Source organism: Gossypium hirsutum, chromosome A13 (assembly GCF_007990345.1).
Source record: "Gossypium hirsutum isolate 1008001.06 chromosome A13, Gossypium_hirsutum_v2.1, whole genome shotgun sequence".
NCBI classification, from domain to species: Eukaryota; Viridiplantae; Streptophyta; class Magnoliopsida; order Malvales; family Malvaceae; genus Gossypium; species Gossypium hirsutum.
This window is the reverse complement of record NC_053436.1, coordinates 107,983,984-108,004,331: the sequence shown is the minus strand read 5'-3', so window position 1 is coordinate 108,004,331 and position 20,348 is coordinate 107,983,984. Positions and strand designations below refer to the sequence as shown.

The following is a 20,348-nucleotide window of genomic DNA, read 5'->3' as shown; positions in this document are numbered from 1 at the left end:
ACGTTCCAGAACGCGAAATATTGTCTTATTTTGAAAATTTTTTATTAAATAATAGCGAATTCGATATTTAAACAAAGGGTGTTTATTTTGTTTGAAATAAAATAAAGCGATCTAAGTTGGAGGAATGTATCGGGGCTTAATTCACAATGCAATGCTATGGAATAAAAATGTAATAATGGGCATGGAATAATAATACATGAATAAAAATATTACAAGTGAATGACAATAATATGAACATGAATAAACAAATTAAAGAACACGCAATGGCAATAATCTCACAACATACATCATTTAAAAGACCAACGCTAATAATCAAAAGAATGAAATAATATAAAACAAAGAAAATAACAAGGAAAGGACTAAGTTGAAATCAAAACAGAATTAAAGGTATAAAATCTAAATGTTAAAACCGCATAAGGATCCAAATTGAATGCGCACGCAAAAGAAGGGGACTGATTGGGCAATAAACCCAAGCCCTCTGTTCAGGCCAATTTTAGACCCAATACAACAAAACATTAACCCAACCTCAACCCATTTACTACTCTAACCCATCAACCTAAACCTATCAAACCCAAATACAATATCAGCCCAACCTTAACCCAATTATCTAACCCATACCCACTAACCTAAACTTAAGCCCAAACCCCTAGCAAAACACCTAACCCTAATCAGCAACCAAACCCTAGGTGCGCCGCACCTAGGTTCTTCACCCTCAACCGCCCCTTGACCTTCGGCCACCTACCCTCTGCCAAAAGCCTGATCCGTCGCTCCACTGGTCATGTCTCCACCATCCCTCTGCATCTGCAAGGAGTTTAAGGTGAAAAGACAGGAAAAAAATAGAAAACAGTGTAGAAAACGGGCTATAAAAGCCAAAGGAATAGACCATTGTAAGGGTTCTTTTTTTTCTCTTCGAAAAGTTCAAACAAAATACAAAGAAAAACCATTCGATTTTTTAGCAAATATTACTTTCATCAACATTTAAATACAATACATCATCAAATCAAAGAAAAGATACCAGAAATTGAGGAATCAAAAGGGCAAAAGATCAAGGTGATTTTCTTCATTTTAGATACTGTTTTGGATCTTTTTTTCGCATAAATATCAAAAGAATATTGCAAATATAAAAAAAATATAATAAAATAATAAAATAAAAATAACAAGAAAAAAAACTAACCTTTTCCAACTTCCGGCCACCGTGTACGGTGGCCGACGCCAGCGCCGGCGACAGGCCGACGATCGGCCGGTAACTCCCCTGGCCGGAACCCCTCTCTCTTTTCTCCCCTCTCTCTTTTCTCCCTTCTCTTTTTTTTTTCTTTTTTCTTCTGCTGTTGCAAAAAATGAATTTTTTCAAATTTTTTTTTATCTTTTATTGGGTCCCCCCATTAAACGAAAAACGACGTCGTTTTGGCCCCGGGTCGGGTCGACCCGACCCGTAAACCGTTCAGGATCCGCGTGTTTTTGTGGAAGGGTCTAATTCGCGAATGACCCTTCCGCTTTTCTGGAATTTCATAATCAAGTTTTGCGTTTAGTTTTAATTTGGACCTGAAATTTTGTACGGTTTTCAATTTACCCCCTCGTGCTAAGCGCTGCGTTTTAAGGACTGGGGATATTGCTATTTTAGTCCTCCCATGTTGCGCGCATATTGCAATCTGGTCCTTTCTTTTATTTTCTTTTTAAATCTGCCCCAAAACTTTGATTTTAATTTAATTTTCGTCCCTTTTCATTTTATTTATTTATTTATTTATTTTCGTTTTTTATATATTGTTATTATTTTTCCTAATATTATTAATATTATTATTTCTATTATTATTGTTATTATTGACATCCTGATTATGCACATATAATTATTTTTAATATACTACTATTATTAGTTATTACTATTTGTAATATTATTATTATATGTAATATTAGTATAGGTTTTATTATGTAAGTACATGCATATGATATTATTTTGATTACTTTATTTTAATATTATTATTATATTATATTTATCTTTCATATTGCGTCATTATTTAGTATTACTATTACGTACATATTATTATTTTATTTAGTATCAATCATGGTACTTATTTTGTTATACGCATATGTATATATACTTTTTAGTATTATTTTCATATTATTTATTATTATACGTATTCTTTTAATATGTACTACACGTATATATATTTGCTATGTTATGTATTTTTCAATATTGTTGTTTAAAATACATGTCGTCTTATGTATATATTTTTAAATCCCATATTATGTATGTATATTTCTAATATTATGTTATATTTTCATGTATATTAAGTATACACTTTAGTATCATAGCTATGTATTAACACTAGTTTATGTATATATTTTTATCTTTATTACTATTGACATTAATCTTAGTATATGTCTTATATATGTATGTATATATCTCTAGTATATATATATAGGTAAACTTCCATGTAGTATTGTAATAGGTTTTTTTTATTATTCCCAATGTATATATATTATGTAAATATTTAAGTATTTTATTATATATGCATTTGCTACGTGTATATACTTTTTAAAATATCGCATTTTATGTATCATGCATGTATTTCGAACGCTATATTATTTTAATATTATTATATATATATTCTTCATATATGTTATGTACATATTTTTTTCAATATCTATTTTTATATATATATGTATATATTATGTATATATTTTAATATTACTAGTTATATATTTTACTATCTTATGTATATACTTCAAACACTATATATAGTATATTTCTAACACTATTACTATTTATATATGTATATACATTTTGACATACATATTGTTAATATCGTTATTATTATATATATATTTTTATTCATTGTTTTATATCTCGTATTTGATACTATTGTTACATTTAATATCCCGTGCATTGTCATTGTCTTTAATATTATTGTCGTACGTATTATGTGCCTTGATGTATTTCCAACTATTATTTTTCGTTTCCCGCCCGTTTTTATATATTACCTCGTTGTTCATTATTTTAAAATGTTTATACGTGTTTTTATTTATTTCAATACGCAAGGCAATGTACCGATATAAACACTATGTCATCGATTTCATCGCTATGTTGGGTGAATATCAAGTGACTCGTGTTAAAACGGTATGACCTTTTCAAAAATCAAAAGAATTGAAAAATCTCGTGTTTCAAATAGATCACGACTAAATATTACTTTGAACTCGTATTTTGGAAAATCAAGACAACATGTGTTTAACAAGATACCAATTTTGGGCGTTGCGAGGGTGCTAATACCTTCCTCGTGCGTAACCGACTCCTGGACCCTACTTTACTCTAATTTTAACGTAGACCCAAACTCGGCCTTCTTCTTGTTTTAAAAATAAGTTTATTAGGTGTCCGAACACACCTATAAAAGGATTGGTGGCGACTCCCCTCTTTATTTTAAAATCAAATTTTAGTTTTCAAATTTTCAATAAATCACCACAGTTAGCGACCAAAAGCAAAATTTTTACGTCGCTACACTCTCAAAACGCAACACTTTGATGCAGATCCAGATGAGTCAAGGGCAAAATACATGGGGCAAAATCAAGAAAAATAAAAGAAATGAATAGGGTTGAATTAAAGGAAGGCGAAATATCGGAGGGACTAGATCTGAAAATAACCCGTTAGGGCGAAACACACCCGTCTTGGCCTATGCGGCACCGTTTCATGTTCTCTACAAAAACAAAATTAAGAAACCCTAAACTAAACACTCAATCACTTAAAAAAATCAAAATAAAACAAAACTTCCTTCCCTTCTCCTTCGGCTGAACCAAAAAAAAAGGGGCTTCTCATTCAATCGTCCCTTTTGCTTCTCTCCTTGGCCGATCATGGGTTTCATCGGTGCCCCATGCGCCTCCACCTATCGTGGCTCATGGCTCGGGAACAAAGGAGACGAGAGGCATCCCTTGGTCCAAATCCATGCCGTTGAAAGGGTCTCCGATGGCCGAAACCGCAGGTAGGTTCCCTTCCCCGACCTCAAAAAGGTAACCTTTCTTTTTTTTTTGTGTTTTCTTTTAATATCAATATGTATGTACTATATTCGAAAATGAACTTGCAAAGGAAATAACAAAAAAATAGAATGAAGGAACACCTTGATTCCCCCCTTTTCGATTGCTCTTTTTTGTGTTTTATACAATGGTTTTCTTATTTCCAAAATCTCCCCCCTTTTTACATTGAAAATGAATGGCTCTTTATAGCCGATTATGCAAAGTCCTATTGCTGTTTTGTTACTGTTTGCTGCGTTTCTACTTCTGTTGCTGCTTCCGTCATGTTTGCAGGTCTTCAAGGAGGTGATGGGAGCAGGTGGAGGAAAGGCGGTGCAAGTGGAGGCACCTAGGGTTTGCTGCTTCCTTGTTTTTTTCTGTTGGTGGTTTGGGCTAGGGTAGGTTGGGTATTAATGGGCTGGGCAATTTGGGCCTTCTACAATAATTACAATAAAATGATCGCAAATAAGGAAAAATAAGAATACACGCAGAATGTGGAAATATTTTCAGGGAAAAAAATCACTGGTAGAGGAGAAAAATTTGCTAATATTGAAAAACGAATGATACAAGAGGAGTTCCAACCTTTGACATTTCGCCCCTACAAATCCCTTTATTTTGCCACTCTATTTTATTTTTATAATAAGTGATAGGATTCGGGTCACACAACTCAAACACCCTTAATAAAAGCTTTTTATGTATCTTATTTGGCTAGTTTCAATGAAGTGGCTCATGATTTCTATTCTATACAAAAGAAAACACATTTAAGTTTAACTTTTCCAATTCACTTACTATCTTCTTCGCTTGGATTGTCTCACTTATAATCTAACATCTTTGATATGGTAAAGACAAATTACAATCTTTAGAAATTTAGAAGCATATGTATCACATAGTTTGGCACACGATCATGTATAATACACGGGCTAGTGACATGATCGTGCGCTCTTTAGAAATTAGGAAGCATATGTATTACATGATTTTAGTTTGTCACATGGCCCAATCACACGGCGGTGTGATTTTTGGTGAATCTTTGCATTTAGTTCCACACGACTTTAATGAGTTACATAGCCTGGATGCACAACCGTGCGACTCCATTCCACATGGTCACAAGCCGTGTAAGCCCTGTTTTGCATAATTACTTTTATCTATTGAAATTGTTACAAATTGATCCCTATTTATTTCCGAGTCAATTTTAGAGCTTTCATAAGCTCGATTAAGACTCGAATTTAATTGTATATCATAATATTTGAATGTTTATGATATCATTGATTATTTGAATGTTTTATTTATGATATAATTGATCTTTAATTTTGAAATTCGTAAGCTCGTTCAAGCCTAAGTAAAGTTTATATTAGGTGATTATGCATTGAATTGATTATGATTGTATGATTCATGTATAATTTGAATGTTATGAAGATATTCCATGTTTATTTGAAAGAATTGATGTGAATTGAATGTTTTTTGTTCTGACTTTAACTGTAGCACTTTGTGGCTCAGGTTCGACAATCGGACCGAGTAAGAGATGTTACATGAAGAATCTTTAGAGGTCATTTTTTCATATCTATGTGTCGTGTCTGACACAGGTACTTCTTGAAAAATGAAGAGTTTGAACAACATAGAATATTAATCTAATCTTAGAATTTAGAGGAGAGAGAGCGACTTATGGTTGTTTGGAAAGCATAAGGCATTGAATAGTAAGTGCATACTTGTGTCATGGGCCATAGATCAAAGCTTATGACCATTTCCCAAAAAACTTCCCATGGAGGTAAGCTTATTAAATGAAAATTATTAGACCCATTTGAACCGGCCTGACTCGTGAAACATAAGGAGAAGTTCATCTACTTGAAATCTTGGTGACCCAGTAAAACACTCTAGTAAAATTCGAGTTACCAGGATAATTATTGTTAATCTTAGGTATAAAGATGTATAGAGTTTAAAACCCTTAGGACTCTTATCTTGTAGATAAGTATAAATATTTTCCGTCGATGCAACTCAATCGTACCATAAGATTTGGGGGAGCTCAACTATACATAGAGGTATTCTCTCTCATTTGCTGTAAACCTTCAAAGTAATAGAATAATTTTGAGAGCATTTACTCAAACTATCGGCGTGCGCTATTTTTTTGTGTTTTTTTTTGTTCGTTCATAGCTTATTTTTTCTCTCGAGTTTGCTTCCGCTTTACTTTGGTGCTTTAGAGAATTCCTGTAAGATATTATTTTTTTAGTGTAGGTTGACTTAGGCAATTTTTGAGCTCAAGAAATTGCACATTAAAACAAAGTTCGTGTATAATTTTAAGATTTATTCCTTTTAATTATTGTTTGACTTATTAGTTTTAACAACATTATTTAATAATTAATTTGTATTTTTTTCTTCATTTCCTCGATGAAAATTATAAAAAATAAAAAAATATTTAATACATTTTAATTGATATGTACATCGCACGTATAAAAAATTAAAATAAATCAATGACCCCTCATCAATAATGCAATCAAGAAATTAATCGTCCTCAACGACATTCATTTTAGTGGAGTATACGTTCTATTGGTATCGTATCAATACAGGTTAAAATCTTAAAATAATATTTCAACTACTTTACTGTTTTAAAAAATGTTATTTATTTATTTTTTATTTGTAATTAAAAAACTCTTCTTTTAAGGGAAATATTAAATTTATGTTATAATTTAAGAATTTGTTTAAATATAACAAAAGTAAATAGAATTATTTAAATAAAGTAATAAAATTTAAATATATATTTTTATTAATTTAGCGTTTTGTGGTCAAAGCTACTGTATAATTGAGCCTGAGTTTGCTTACTTTTCCACGAAAGAAAGATTCGCAGGAAAGTACTAAGAAATTTGACTAATGTCTATGAACTAAATGTTATCACATCAGTAATTAAAGAAATAACTATTAATTTCTTTTGGACTTAATTGATATTTTTTACTTTTTACTAAGAGCTTTTTAGATATTTTGCACATTAAAAACTAATTTAATTAAGAGGTGGATTTCATGGTCAATACTTAAGTCAATGACCCCTCACCGATAATGCAAACACGAAACAAACCGTTCTTAAGGAATTTATTACAGTGGTGTATACTTCGGTAAAAATATAATAAAGGTCCTTATATTAGGTATTAGATTACATTTTACCCTTTTTAAAAAATATATGGGCAAATTAGTCCTTGTACATTTGACCAAATAGCAAATTAGTCATTTTTGTTAAAAATTTCATTCATTTATACTGTTAAAAACTAGCATGACTAATAGAATAACTAAATAGTAGTACATGGCGTACCACCTATGCCTTAATTTAACATATAATAACTAATTTTTACTAGTATAAATGAATAAAATTTTTAATAGAATGACTAATCAATTACTTTTTAATTTAATATATAGAGACTAATTTACTTATTTTTTGCATAGAGAAGATAAAATGTAATCAACTCCTAATATAAGGACCTTTATGATATTTTTACAAAGTATACCCCACTGTAATGAATTAGTGAAGAACGGTTGGTTTCTTGATTTGCTTTATTGGTGAGGGGTCATTAACTAAGGTATTGACCATGAAATCCACCTCTTAATTAAATTAGTTTTTAATGTGCAAAATATCTAAAAAGCTCTTAGTAAAAAGTAGAAAATATCAATTAAGGCATAAAGAAATTAAAAAATAAATAAAAGAATTACACAGCAATTTTACCATTTGGTTGGAGTCAAGCCACAGCCTACCCCTTGAGAGTGAATTTAATAGAAGAATTTTAATAATTAAAGTTTTTTTAATTATATTACTATTAATTGAATATTTTAAAATATCACATTAATATATTTAACGTTATTAATAATTAACTTTAGATTTTAAATTTTAAAAAATAGAGAACTAAATTCAAAGATTAAATTTTGAATTTAAAAATAATACAAAATTTATGGCATATTTTATTAATTTAGCTTTTTGTTGTCAAAGTTTCTGTGTACCCACATTGACTTTATAATTGAGATGTGTGTTGGAGTATGCAAAGTTAGTTTATACTTTTCCACAAAGGAAGGTTTGCAGGAAACTACAATGATTAAAGCTTAAGTACTTGTATTTTTTTTTACTGTTATATTTTTTAGAATTTAGAATTTAGAATTTAGAATTAATTATTAAAATTATTAAAATTATTTTGTGAAATTTAGATTTATTATAACATTATTTTTTTAGTTTTATTGTTATCAAGTGATTTTTTTATTTTAAAATATTACACCAATTAATTTAATAAAAAAATTAGTGTTAATAATTGAATGTAAACTTTGAAATTTGAAAAATAGAAAAATTAAATTCATAGAAATAAAAAACAGATATAAAATTTCAAATTTGTGAAAATAGTATAGAGACAGTATGATATATTTTAACTTTTTACAATTTTTTTTTGTAATACGTCATCATCTTATTCATTAAAAAACAAAGCCCATAATTTTTTATAACAAGGCAAAAATTGAATTGTAAAATTTTGAATCCTAAACAAAAAATTTTCCAATTTATTGGAAAATTCTAGTGTGAGCTCCAAGCTCACATCAATATTTATCAAATTTAAAAAAATTTCTAACACCTTTGTGAGAGGGAAAGAGATAATTAATCCAACAGTGGGCCTATTCAATGAATTACCAGGAAACATACTCATTTAGATTTACTATTATATAAACCCCAAAGGTGTAGTGCTGCTGCATGCCAATATCTGAGAGTGAGTGGTCATTGATTTAAGAGAGATGGAGTACTGGAAACTGGTGTGGGTGTTTGTGCTTGCTTTCTTATTTGGAGGGTATCAAAGTGAAGGGTGCTGGGAGATTGAGAAAGCTGCTCTCCTCCAACTCAAACCTTTCTTTCCTCTTATTAATGATGAAGGGATTTCTTGGGGGAAGGGAAATTGTTGCCGATGGAATGGGGTTGAGTGCAGCACTTCCACTGGACGAGTCACCCGACTGTTCCTTGAGGATAGTTCTGTTGAAGTCTACAACAAGGATATCTATCAGGGATGGTATCTCAACATCTCTTTGTTTCTTCCCTTCGAAGAATTGAAGAGTCTTAATTTAGAAGGCAACAACATTGTTGGTTTCATTCACAATCAAGGTTCATCCATCTTCACCTTATTATTTGCAATCTTTATTTATTAATCACAAACTTTTATTTAAAAAGGATTTTCTTATAAGTTTTAAATCTTGAAAGCAATTAATTTACAGACTCAAATCCTACTAATGATAAAGTTAATATTATGTTATACATGAAGGAGGCTGAAGTGAATAATTAGTGACTATATTAATATTTAATTTTACAATATTATTGGATTACTATCAGGCATTAAGAAGTTATCAAAACTAAACAAGTTAGAGATTTTGTATTTAAGCAATAACATATTATTAGGAAACAACATCCTATTACATCTTGCTGAGTTTACATCTTTAAAAATTTTGTTTTTGAAGAATTGTGGATTAGAAGGAAGCATCGATATCTTAGGTAAGGTTGTCGTAAAGTTCCATACTTATGTTGAGAAATTTTATTTTTTTAATAACTAAATGATATATATTATTGTGCTTTAACAGAACTTGATAATTTGAAGAACTTAAAGGAGTTGTATCTAAACGACAATAAAATCGAGAGCCTCCAAAGCGTAAGTGAACATAATTATGTTTAACATATACGACATTTGAGTAGTAAAATGAAAATACTGTTGATGCAACTATCAATTACACTTTTACAGAAAAGAGAATTGAGGTTGACCAAACTTGAGGTGCTGGATTTAAGTTATAATAATTTCAACAGCAGCAAATTTTCATCTCTCGCAGTCCTCCCGCATTTGAAATCTTTGAATATAGAAAGTAACAATTTGACAGAATGGAGCTATATTCAAGGCAAGTATGCTTTAAAATATATACATCTATTAGTTTCTCATTACAAGTTTTAATTGTCTGTAATTTTCTCTACAGGTTTAAATGTTTTGAGTAATTTAAAGATACTGATTATAAGCTATGATGGAATGAATGACTTTATTCCATCTCAAGGTAATTTATCATGTTTCTTTTTTTTTTTTGGAAAAATCTATAATATATGAAAAAGAGATATTTTATTTATCTTTAATTACTATTTACGAGCAAATACTAAGCAAGTTATTATTTCATTAGCTTTTTGCAAATTAGGTTAAAATCACATAAATGAGATCAGGACAAGAAATGTCTTGTAACATTTTATATGGTGTTTGTATAGATAATAAAAGGGAACTAAAGTTGATGAGTCTAGAAGCAGAGCTTAATTTGTGGGGGAATGTCTTCAACAGTTACATGTTGTCATCGCTGGGTAGCCTTTCAAATCTCAAGTCTTTGTCTTTATATGATGGATACGCGATGGAGGAGGGATCAATAGGTAAAATCGGTTTGCTCCCTCTCCTGTTCCCAGTACAACATTGCTTTTCTTTTTAAAAAAATTTTATCTATGTATATTGTTGTCAGGGTTACCTACTTTGAAAAACTTGGAGAAACTACATTTACAGTATGTTAATAAAAATGGTACGTATTGCTAGAACAAAATTGTGTTTCAATAATTAATTTTTTAATTTTGTCCTAATACTCTTTAAAAGAGGGGTTTATTAATGTTATATACTTTATTTCTTTTCTCCGTCAAAAAATCTTCTATAGTTGTTAATCTTCAACTTCAATCATTGGACATATTCCCGTCATTTAAGACTCTTTCCTTAGTAAGCTTTAGCTTGAAGAGGACAATAATCCAAAGTAAGTTTTTTGCCAGATTACAAAAAAAAATATTAGAATATTTGTACAACTTACCTGAAATATTTGAATTTGTGTTTATGTATTTCATAACATACTCATATTTGTAAATTTTTTTATAGGATGACAAAATTTAATAAATTTGAAAGAATTGACCTTAATGGATTTATCCAGCACTTCCAACATTATTCGAGATATTGGAACCCTCACTTCTCTTGAGGACTTGGTCATTGATGGTTGTGATATTGATGCTAATCTCAACTTACATGGTACATTTATTACATCTTTTTCAATTTTAGTTTTTTTTAGCCAAAAATAAATTTATTGATAAAGAAGTAGAATACCCCGAAAGCTGTACCTGAAATACTCTATCACTAAAAACCTTGATTTCAACGTTTGAAAATTAAAATAAAACCAACAACCCAAAGAAATTACATTTATAACACCAACATAATAAAACCCAATAACCTAAAAACACAAAGAAACACAACTTAAAATACCATCAAACATTGAGTACTAAGTTTTGATCGCATCTGATATTCCCATTGACAAAACGTCCGTGTCAAAGTCATCCTCGTTACATTATAATTTTTTCATCAATTTATTTCTTTTTATTAAAGGATTAACTAAATATATGCCATTCAATTACGTAGTACATATGCTTTAAATAACACTGGGTTTCAATTACATAACCTTTTTAATGGGTAAAATCAGCACAACAATCACTCTATCATACTTTGGATTGCATTTTGGTCTCTATATTAGATAATGAGTAAATCGATCATTGTACATTAGATGAAGCAACAAAATAGTCCATTCCATTAAAATTGTGCTATTAAATTCTTATTTTGATGTTTTATATATAAAGCATAATAATAAATTTAGCTATTAATCTTTTCATATTTTTCAATTTGACCCCTACTCTTTTATTTAGAGTAAATTGAGCTTCAACCTTTCATTATTGATGTGTCATTAATTTGTTATATATATCACCCCAAAAATTATTTTTTTAATAAAAAAAGTGGTGTCGGCTGTCTATTTCCCATAACCCAATTTTACTGTTCATTTCAAGTCATTTTGGTGAATGTTTTTGAAGTAGGGTCATTTGTTTTTGAACTATGGTCATTTTTGTAAATATTAATTTTTTTGGGTCAAATAGGTAAAATAGCCCAAAAATTACAATTTAATGTCGACCCTCTAAAAAAATTTCTTGACTTCACCCCTACATGTATGAAAGCTTTTCGGTATTTTTCGTTAAGAATAAGGTATTTCGGGTCCATTGCCAATTTAAAACAAGTATTTAATAAAAAAAATTGGAAATTAAAGAGGACCTCAAAGATAACCATCACCCATTAGCGGTGTTTTGTTTCAATCTTTGATATTGGTATCTATTTATTTATCTAATGACATTTTTAAATTTTTTTAGAAAGTTAAAATTTTTAAGTTTTCCAAAAGAGTATGAAAAACATAAAAATTTATTTAAATTTTAAATTAATCAATAAAATTTTAGATTTTTTAATTTAATCTGAAAATTAAAGTGTTGTTACAATTAGATGCTTCTATCATTATACTATAACTTATATATATAGGTTTTATAATTTACATTTTAATTTTGAAGAACTTTTTTTTATTAGTTTTTGAAATTATAAATTTTTATTTATGTTTTTTTAAATTATTTGTTGACGTAGTATATAATGTAAAATTATGCCACATCAACACTGGAATGTTTGAAGGTCAACTTGCTTATATAAAAGAATAGAAGCCAATTTGAGTAAATGTGTAAAAGTCGTAGGCTAAATTTATTATTATGCCTTATATATAGAACACCAAAATAAGTATTTAACATCACAATTTTAATAAGGGGACTATTTTGTTCACTCATTTAACATACGAGATTAATTAATTTATTTATTTAATAAAAATACCAAAATACAATCTAGAATATAATATAAAGACTAATATGATACTTTTCACACTTTATAATATTAGAATAGTGTTACATTTGCAGGTTTTTGTGAATTGAGGAAGCTACAAACGCTGGCCATCATCAACAGTTATTGGAATGCTAGTTTGCCTGAGTGTTTCTCTAAACTCACATCCCTCAAGTATTTAAATATCTCTTCCAATAATTTTTCTGGAAATATATCTATGTTTAAGAATTTAACATCACTCGAGTATTTAGATTTCTCTTCCAATAATTTTTCTGGGGACATATCTGGGCTTAAGGATCTAACCTCACTCGAGTATTTAGATCTCTCTAACAACAATCTTTCTGGAGATATATCTCATCTTAAGAGTCTAACATCCCTCCGAGAGTTAAGGCTTTGGAACAATAACATTGAGATCCCAAGTTCATTGGCTCCGTTGTTCAACCTTTCAAAACTCCAAAATATATATATGCAGACAACAACATGATATATAATGCTGAAACTGAGATGCATTCTTTAGACACCCCAACATTCCAATTGAGATCTATCAGTTTATCTTGTTGCGGAGATGGTGGATCATTTCCTCAATCTCTTAATCATCAACATGACTTGCAATATGTTGATCTCTCTAACATCAATTTCAAGGGAGATCAGTTCCCAAACTGGCTGTTGGAAAACAACAAGAAATTAGAGGCACTATATCTCGTCAATAGCTTTTTATCGGGACATTTTCAGCTACCATCGACTTCTCGTAGGGGTTTATCAGAGTTGAATGTTTCCAACAATTCCCTCGACGGCAACATCCCAAATGAAATCGGAGCAAAACTACCATCATTGAAGCTTCTCAATATGTCGAATAATTTTTTTGGCGGTGGTATTCCGATTTCGATTGGTGATATGATTTCCCTTCAAATATTGGACTTCTCCAACAATAAATTGAGTGGTGGAAATACCGAGGCACTTGCCCATGGGGTTGTCAATATTCGATGTTAGCAATAACCAACTCTTTGGTGATATACCAAGCTCCATGGAGAATATCTCACTGTTAGCATTGGATTTAAGCAATAACACACTTTTCGGTAGGATACCAAGGTGGATGGGAAAGATGTTAGGCTTGGAAGTACTTCTGATGGCAAATAATCATTTTGGAGGTCCAATTCCCGTGGAATTTTGCAAACTCAAATATTTTCTTAAAATTTTGGACCTTTCGGCCAACAACATATCTGGAAGTTTGCCATCTTGCTTCAACTCTTTAAGGCTCACTCATGTTTATTTATCAAGAAACAAGCTAAGAGGGTCGATCATCGATTTTTTTAACAGCAGTGATTTGGTGACATTGGATCTTAGCAACAACCACTTAACTGGAAATATTCCAAATTGGATTGGCGGCCTTTCTAAGTTGAGTTATCTTCTCCTAAATAACAACTACTTTGATGGTGGGATTCCGGTTCAATTATGCGAGTTACATTGGTTAAGGTTGATTGATGTTTCTAACAACAATCTTTCTGGTACAATTCCTCCTTGCTTGATGATTAGAATATCGAATAATATCTCCCATGCTTATTATTCCCTCTATGATTACTGTTGCGCGGAAGCGTGTGAAAGAGTAAAAATATTGTACTGAAAAATCACACTAAGTTCAATTCCCAGGAAAGAGAGGTAGATCACGAAGATCACTTAAATACCAAGTCTTTCCTAGCCAGAATATCCCTATATTGTAATTTAATAGCACAATAAATCACTACAATCACATTCACAAAATATGCAAAATAAATAATAAAGAACACCAGAATTTTAACGAGGTTCAGCAAATTTTGCCTACGTCCTTGGGCACTACGAATATATTTCACTCCAAAAATTACAAGTGAAATTTACAAATAGGGAGAGAGAATAATGCCTTAAGTAGAGAATGGCAATTATGGGATGAAGAAAGTAAGAAATGGTTAGGCCTATTTATAGTTGAGGTTCAATGATCAACTTGCAATGTCCCTATACAATTAGGGACAAAAATTGCAATTATCCCATGCCAACTTTTAACCCAACTTGCCAACCAATCTTACTTTCTACTTTCGGTGCCCACCCTTTTTGACTTTTCAAACAATGGGTAGGTTCCAATAATCTCCACCTTGAAGATTTGATTAGGATAATCTTATCTTCACACAATTCTTTCTGCCTTTGACAACAATACTTGATAGTGCCTTCTTCAACTGTTAAACTTGCAGAATATTAATCAAGTTTAAACAATGTTCAAACTTGGTTACTGTTAGCACCTTGGTCATCATATCTGCGGGATTATCTGCAGTCTTGATCTTCTGAAGACAAATTTTCCCCTCATCAATAATTTTCCACACAAAGTGGAAACGTACGTCAATATGCTTTGTACGTGCATGATAAACTTGATTCTTTGCTAAATGAATAGCACTTTGACTATCACAATACACGTTAATATGCTCCTGGACCAATCTCAAGGTTTTAGTCATACCTTGTAACCAAATAGCCTCCTTTACAGCCTCTGTTACAGCCATGTACTCGGCTTCTGTGGTTGACAACGCAACTGTAGACTATATTGTAGACTTCTAACTTATTGGTCCTCCAGCAAGTGTAAACACAAAACTGGTGGTTGATCTTCGCTTGTCCAAATCACCGGCATAGTCAGAATCAACGTACCCAATAACACCTTTACCAAGTGTATTATCCTGCTTGAACAGTAATCCAACATCCACGGTCTTCTGAATATACCGTAGAATCCATTTCACAGCTTGCCAATATCCTTTTCTAGGATTATGCATATACCTGCTCACTATACTAACTGCCTGTGAAATGTCGGGTCTTGTACACACCATTGCATACATCAAGCTACATGTATTCTCGTTCTGTATTCGTCGAAAAAGATAGTTGTGTAGAAAGCTTGAAATGAGAAGCCAACGGGGTACTTACAGGTTTTGTTTGTTCGTTCATGCCAAACTGCTGTAGTACCTTTTTCAAATGCTGCTTCTGAGACAAGCTAACTCTATCATGAGCTCTATCTCTCCATATTTCCATGCCGAGAATCTTTTTAGCTTCTCCTAGATCTTTCATCTCAAACTCGAGATTAAGTTGAGTCTTCAATCTTTCAATCTCAATTTTGCTCTTAGATGCTATTAGCATGTCATCAACATATAAGAGCAAGTATATGAAAGTTCCTTCTTGTAGCTTCTGAATATACACGCAATGATCAAATTTACTTCTTGTGTACCTTTGCCCTTTCATGAACTGATCAAATCGCTTGTACCACTGCCTCAGAGATTGCTTTAATCCATAAAGTGACTTTGTCAGTTTGCAAACCCAATTTTCTTTTCTAGCAACATTGAATCCATCTGGCTGAGTTATATAGATTTCCTCTTCCAAATTACCGTGTAAAAACGCAGTCTTCACATCAAGTTGAACTAGTTTGAAATCATTTTGTGCAACCAAGGCTAGCAAAATCCATATAGATGAATGCTTCACAACTGGAGAGAACACTTCATTATAGTCTATTCCTTCTTTCTGAGCGTAACCCTTTGCTACCAATCTAGCCTTGTATCGAATTTCATTTTTACCAGGAAATCCTTCCTTCTTTGCATATACCCATTTGCATCCAATTGCCTTCTTTCCCTTGGGTAGTGTCACCAACTCCTAGGTCCTATTTTTATGAAGAGACTGCATTTCTTCATTCATTGCTTGCTTCCACTTTACACCATCAGGGTTACTTATTGCTTCTGTGTAAGTAGAAGGAATATCATCATCTGCAATTGGAAGTGCATAGGCTACTATATCATCAAAGCGAGCAGGCTTACGAATCTCTCTTCTTGGCCTCCTATATGCAATTGAATCTTGTTGCTGTAGAGGTTCTTGGGTAGGAACCTCTTCATCATTTGTCCCTTCAATATTAGCTGGATCATCGTTAACCTTTTCAAGCTCCACCTGCTGCAAAGTACTACTGGTTTTGTCATCCTTTTGTGAATCCTTGTACTTTAACATGGTTGATTCATCAAAAGTCACATCTCTACTAAAAACAATCTTCCTTGTATCAGGACACCAGAGACGGTATCCTTTTACTCCATCAGTTATACCCAAGAATAATGCTTTCTTTGCTTTTGGGTCTAACTTAGATTCTTTTACAAGATAATATGCAGTGGAACCAAATACATGTAAAGAATCATAATCAGTAGCAGATTTACCAGTCCACATCTCCATAGGAGTTTTTCCATTTATTGCAGCTGATGGCAAACGGTTAATTAGATGGCACGCATATGTAACTGCCTCAGCCCAAAATTCCTTGCCCAATCCAGCATTGGACAACATACATCGAACTTTCTCCAGTATAGTTCGATTCATGCGTTCTGCCACCCCATTCTGCTGTGGTGTATCCCGAACAGTGAAGTGTCGCACAATGCCCTCATCTTGACATACTTGTAGAAATGGATCATTTTTGTACTCAGTGCCATTATCTGATCGAAGTTGTTTGACCTTTTGACCAGTCTGAATCTCCACCATCTTTTTCAATTTTAGAAATGCATCCAAAACTTCACTTTTTCTTTTCATTAGATACACCCATACTTTTCTTGAATAATCATAAACAAACGTAACAAAATAGTGCATACCTCCCAAAGAAGCCACTTTGGTAGGTCCCCACACATCATTGTGAACGTAGTCCAGAATTCCTTTCGTATTGTGAATTGCTGGACCAAATTTTACCCTCGTCTGCTTGCCCAGAACACAATGTTCACAGAATTCCAATTTGCAAGAATTTACACCTTTCAACAAGCATTGCTTCGCCAAAGTCTGCAAAGCTTTTTCACCAGCATGTTTCAATCGCATATGCCATAATCTGGTAGCCTCTGAATCTACATCTTTTTTAGAAACTGTTGATGTTGATCCAATAACTGTACTTCCATTTAAAAAATACAAGTTATTTCTTCTTGTGCCTTTCATCACCGTCAATTGCCCAACTACTACTTTTAGTAATCCATCTCTCAAAGTGATTGTGAGCCCTTTAGATTCTAGGGCCCCTAATGAGATGAGATTTCTCTTCAGGCTAGGTACGTAGCGAACATCTGTCAAGACTTGGATTGAGCCGTCGTGATTCTTCAATTGGACTGTACCCACTCTCATTGTCTTACAAGCACTATCATTGCCCATAAGAATAATTCCACCTTCTAGCTCTTTAAGACTAGAAAACTAGTCCTTATTAGGACACATATGGTAAGTACATCCTGAATCCAAAATCCACTCATCCGTTTGACATGCCATTGCCATGCCAACCAAGCTAAAGTCTGACTCCTCATCATGCTTCGCTACACATACATTAGAAATAGCCTTACCCTTTTGTAGCTTAGGACAATTCTTTTTCTAATACCCTTTTTCACGGTAAAAGGCACATTCATCTTTGGCGGGTGTACAGGCCAATTTTAGCTACTATTACAGAGAACTCATTTACAATTTTATAATCCCTCAACCCAATTTCAAACCCTATTAAATCACTAACCCATTAAACCCCAAAACCCAACTAACCTACCCTAACCTAAACAGCCCAATACCCATTAAGCCTAACTAATACATCAGCCAACCCAAAATTCAAACCCCATTTACAACCAGAACCCAATATCCCTGAACCCATATACCCGAAGCCCAATAACCTAAACTACCAGCCCACTAAACTAACAGCCCATTACACAAAATCAGAAACAAAAAACACCTAATCCCAAACCCTAGCCCCCCTAGTATTCGGCGCCCACTTGCCTCTGTCACCACCGACGTCTGCCACGCCCCATACCCCTACTACAACAGTCCCATACCTCCACAGTCCTCGTACGCCACGCCCACACCCCGTACGCATGACAACAGACTCTGTACCTGCAAAAACAACAGACAAGCAAAGCAGAAGCAAGAATAGCAAAAAATAATAACAAAGTATGTAACAAAACAGGCTATAAAAAGCCGAATGAAACACTGTAAAGGGGGTTCCTTTTTTAGATTTTTATCAATACAGACATATATTTCAAAAGAGAAACAAAAAGCCAGTAGACAGAGCAGGAATATCATCCGAAACAGATATCAACACACACAAAAAAACACCAAATCAGCGCACCAAACACAAAATCGCAAATCGAAAATAGAAGGTGATTTTATATTTATTGTCATTTTTATTTATATTCTCACAAATACATATATCAAAAAATACGAAAAATATACGAAAATATAATATAAAAATATAAGAAATAAAAAAATAAAAAATTTTAGAGTTTTTTACCTCTCATTCTACCAGATTTGCTGCTGTGTGAACGGCCTCTTACTGTTAAGACTTCTGCAGTTGTATCTCTGTGATCTCTTTTATCTTTCTTTCGAGTCTCAGATCTATACAACGCACTACAGACTGCATCAAATGTGATCGTGCCCTTCCCATGAAGCAATGTGGTGGTAAGATGATCATATTCATCAGGAAGGGAATTCAACAACAATAATGCCTTGTCTTCATCTTTAAATTTCTCATCCAAATTTAGCAAGTCTGCTAAAATTTTATTGAATGAGTTCACATGGTCATTCATCGACATACCGGGTGCATACGTGAATCGATAAAGTTTCTTTTTCATATAAAGCCTATTTTCAAGACTTTTCATTAGAAACTTTTCTTCCAGTGTATCCCATAACTTCTTCGCTTATGTCTCCCTCATGACAGAGTACTTCCGCTCTTTGGCCAAACATAGGCGGATTGTACCACACGCCTGTCTATTGATCTTGGCCTACTCCTTGTCATCCATCTTGTCAGGTTTTTCTTCAAGGGCTATATCTAGCTCTTGCTAACATAAGACATCCAGGATCTCACATTGCCACATACCAAAATTATTGGTACCGTCAAATTTCTCTACTTCAAATTTTGCATTTGTCACAGTAGTCCTTGCTGATGACGATGCTGCTGTCATTTTTCTCCTCAATCTCAACTACTGTATACGTGAACAGTACTGTATACGTAAATAGTACTGTATACGTGAATAGTATTGTATACGTGAATAGTGCCGTAAATGGTCGTATTCCCCAAGTACGAATCTGGCTTTGATACCAATTGTTGCGTGGAAGCGTGTGAAAGAGTAAAAATATTGTACTGAAAAATCACACTAAGTTCAATTCCTAGGAAAGAGAGGTAGATCACGAAGATCACTTAAATACCAAGTCTTTCCTAGCCAGAATATCCCTCTATCGTAATTTAATAGCACAATAAATCACTACAATCACATTCACAAAATAAGAAAAATAAATAATAAAGAACACCAGAATTTTAACGAGGTTCAGCAAATTTTGCCTACGTCCTCGGGTACTACCAAATATATTTCACTCCAAAAATTACAAGTGAAATTTACAAATAGGGAGAGAGAATAATGCCTTAAGTAGAGAATGGCAATTATGGGATGAAGAAAGTAAGAAATTGTTAGGCCTATTTATAGTTGAGGTTCAAGGATCAACTTGCAATGTCCCTATACAATTAGGGACCAAAATTGCAATTATTCCATGCCAACTTTTAACCCAACTTGCCAACCAATCTTACTTTCTACTTTCGGTGCCCACCCTTTTTGACTTTTCAAACAATGGGTGGGTTCCAATAATTACAACAGTTACATCGGATCTTTCTTTGTTGATGTGCCGATAGAGGTCACC

The 20,348-nt window shown here is 32.5% G+C and overlaps 2 protein-coding genes and 1 long non-coding RNA gene across 3 annotated transcripts; 2 read left to right on the top strand and 1 right to left on the bottom strand.

Annotated features, from left to right (window-relative positions):
- Nucleotides 1-364: 364 nt before the first annotated feature.
- LOC121212601 (uncharacterized) lies at nt 365-1,286 on the bottom strand. The gene is made up of 2 exons (XR_005907891.1): nt 1,175-1,286; nt 365-801 (listed from the first exon to the last, which is right to left on the bottom strand). It is a non-coding gene; the product is annotated as an uncharacterized lncRNA (long non-coding RNA).
- A 7,411-nt stretch (nt 1,287-8,697) lies between these two features.
- LOC121203195 (receptor-like protein 14) lies at nt 8,698-9,973 on the top strand. The gene is made up of 4 exons (XM_041084829.1): nt 8,698-9,100; nt 9,571-9,638; nt 9,729-9,883; nt 9,955-9,973. The coding sequence occupies exons 1-4, from the start codon at nt 8,740-8,742 to the stop codon at nt 9,971-9,973; spliced, it is 603 nt and encodes a 200-aa protein (XP_040940763.1). The 5' UTR covers nt 8,698-8,739.
- Nucleotides 9,974-10,909: 936 nt separating this feature from the next.
- LOC107943344 (receptor-like protein 14) lies at nt 10,910-13,670 on the top strand. The gene is made up of 3 exons (XM_041084828.1): nt 10,910-11,018; nt 12,758-13,099; nt 13,198-13,670. The coding sequence occupies exons 1-3, from the start codon at nt 10,910-10,912 to the stop codon at nt 13,668-13,670; spliced, it is 924 nt and encodes a 307-aa protein (XP_040940762.1).
- The last annotated feature ends 6,678 nt before the right edge of the window (nt 13,671-20,348 follow it).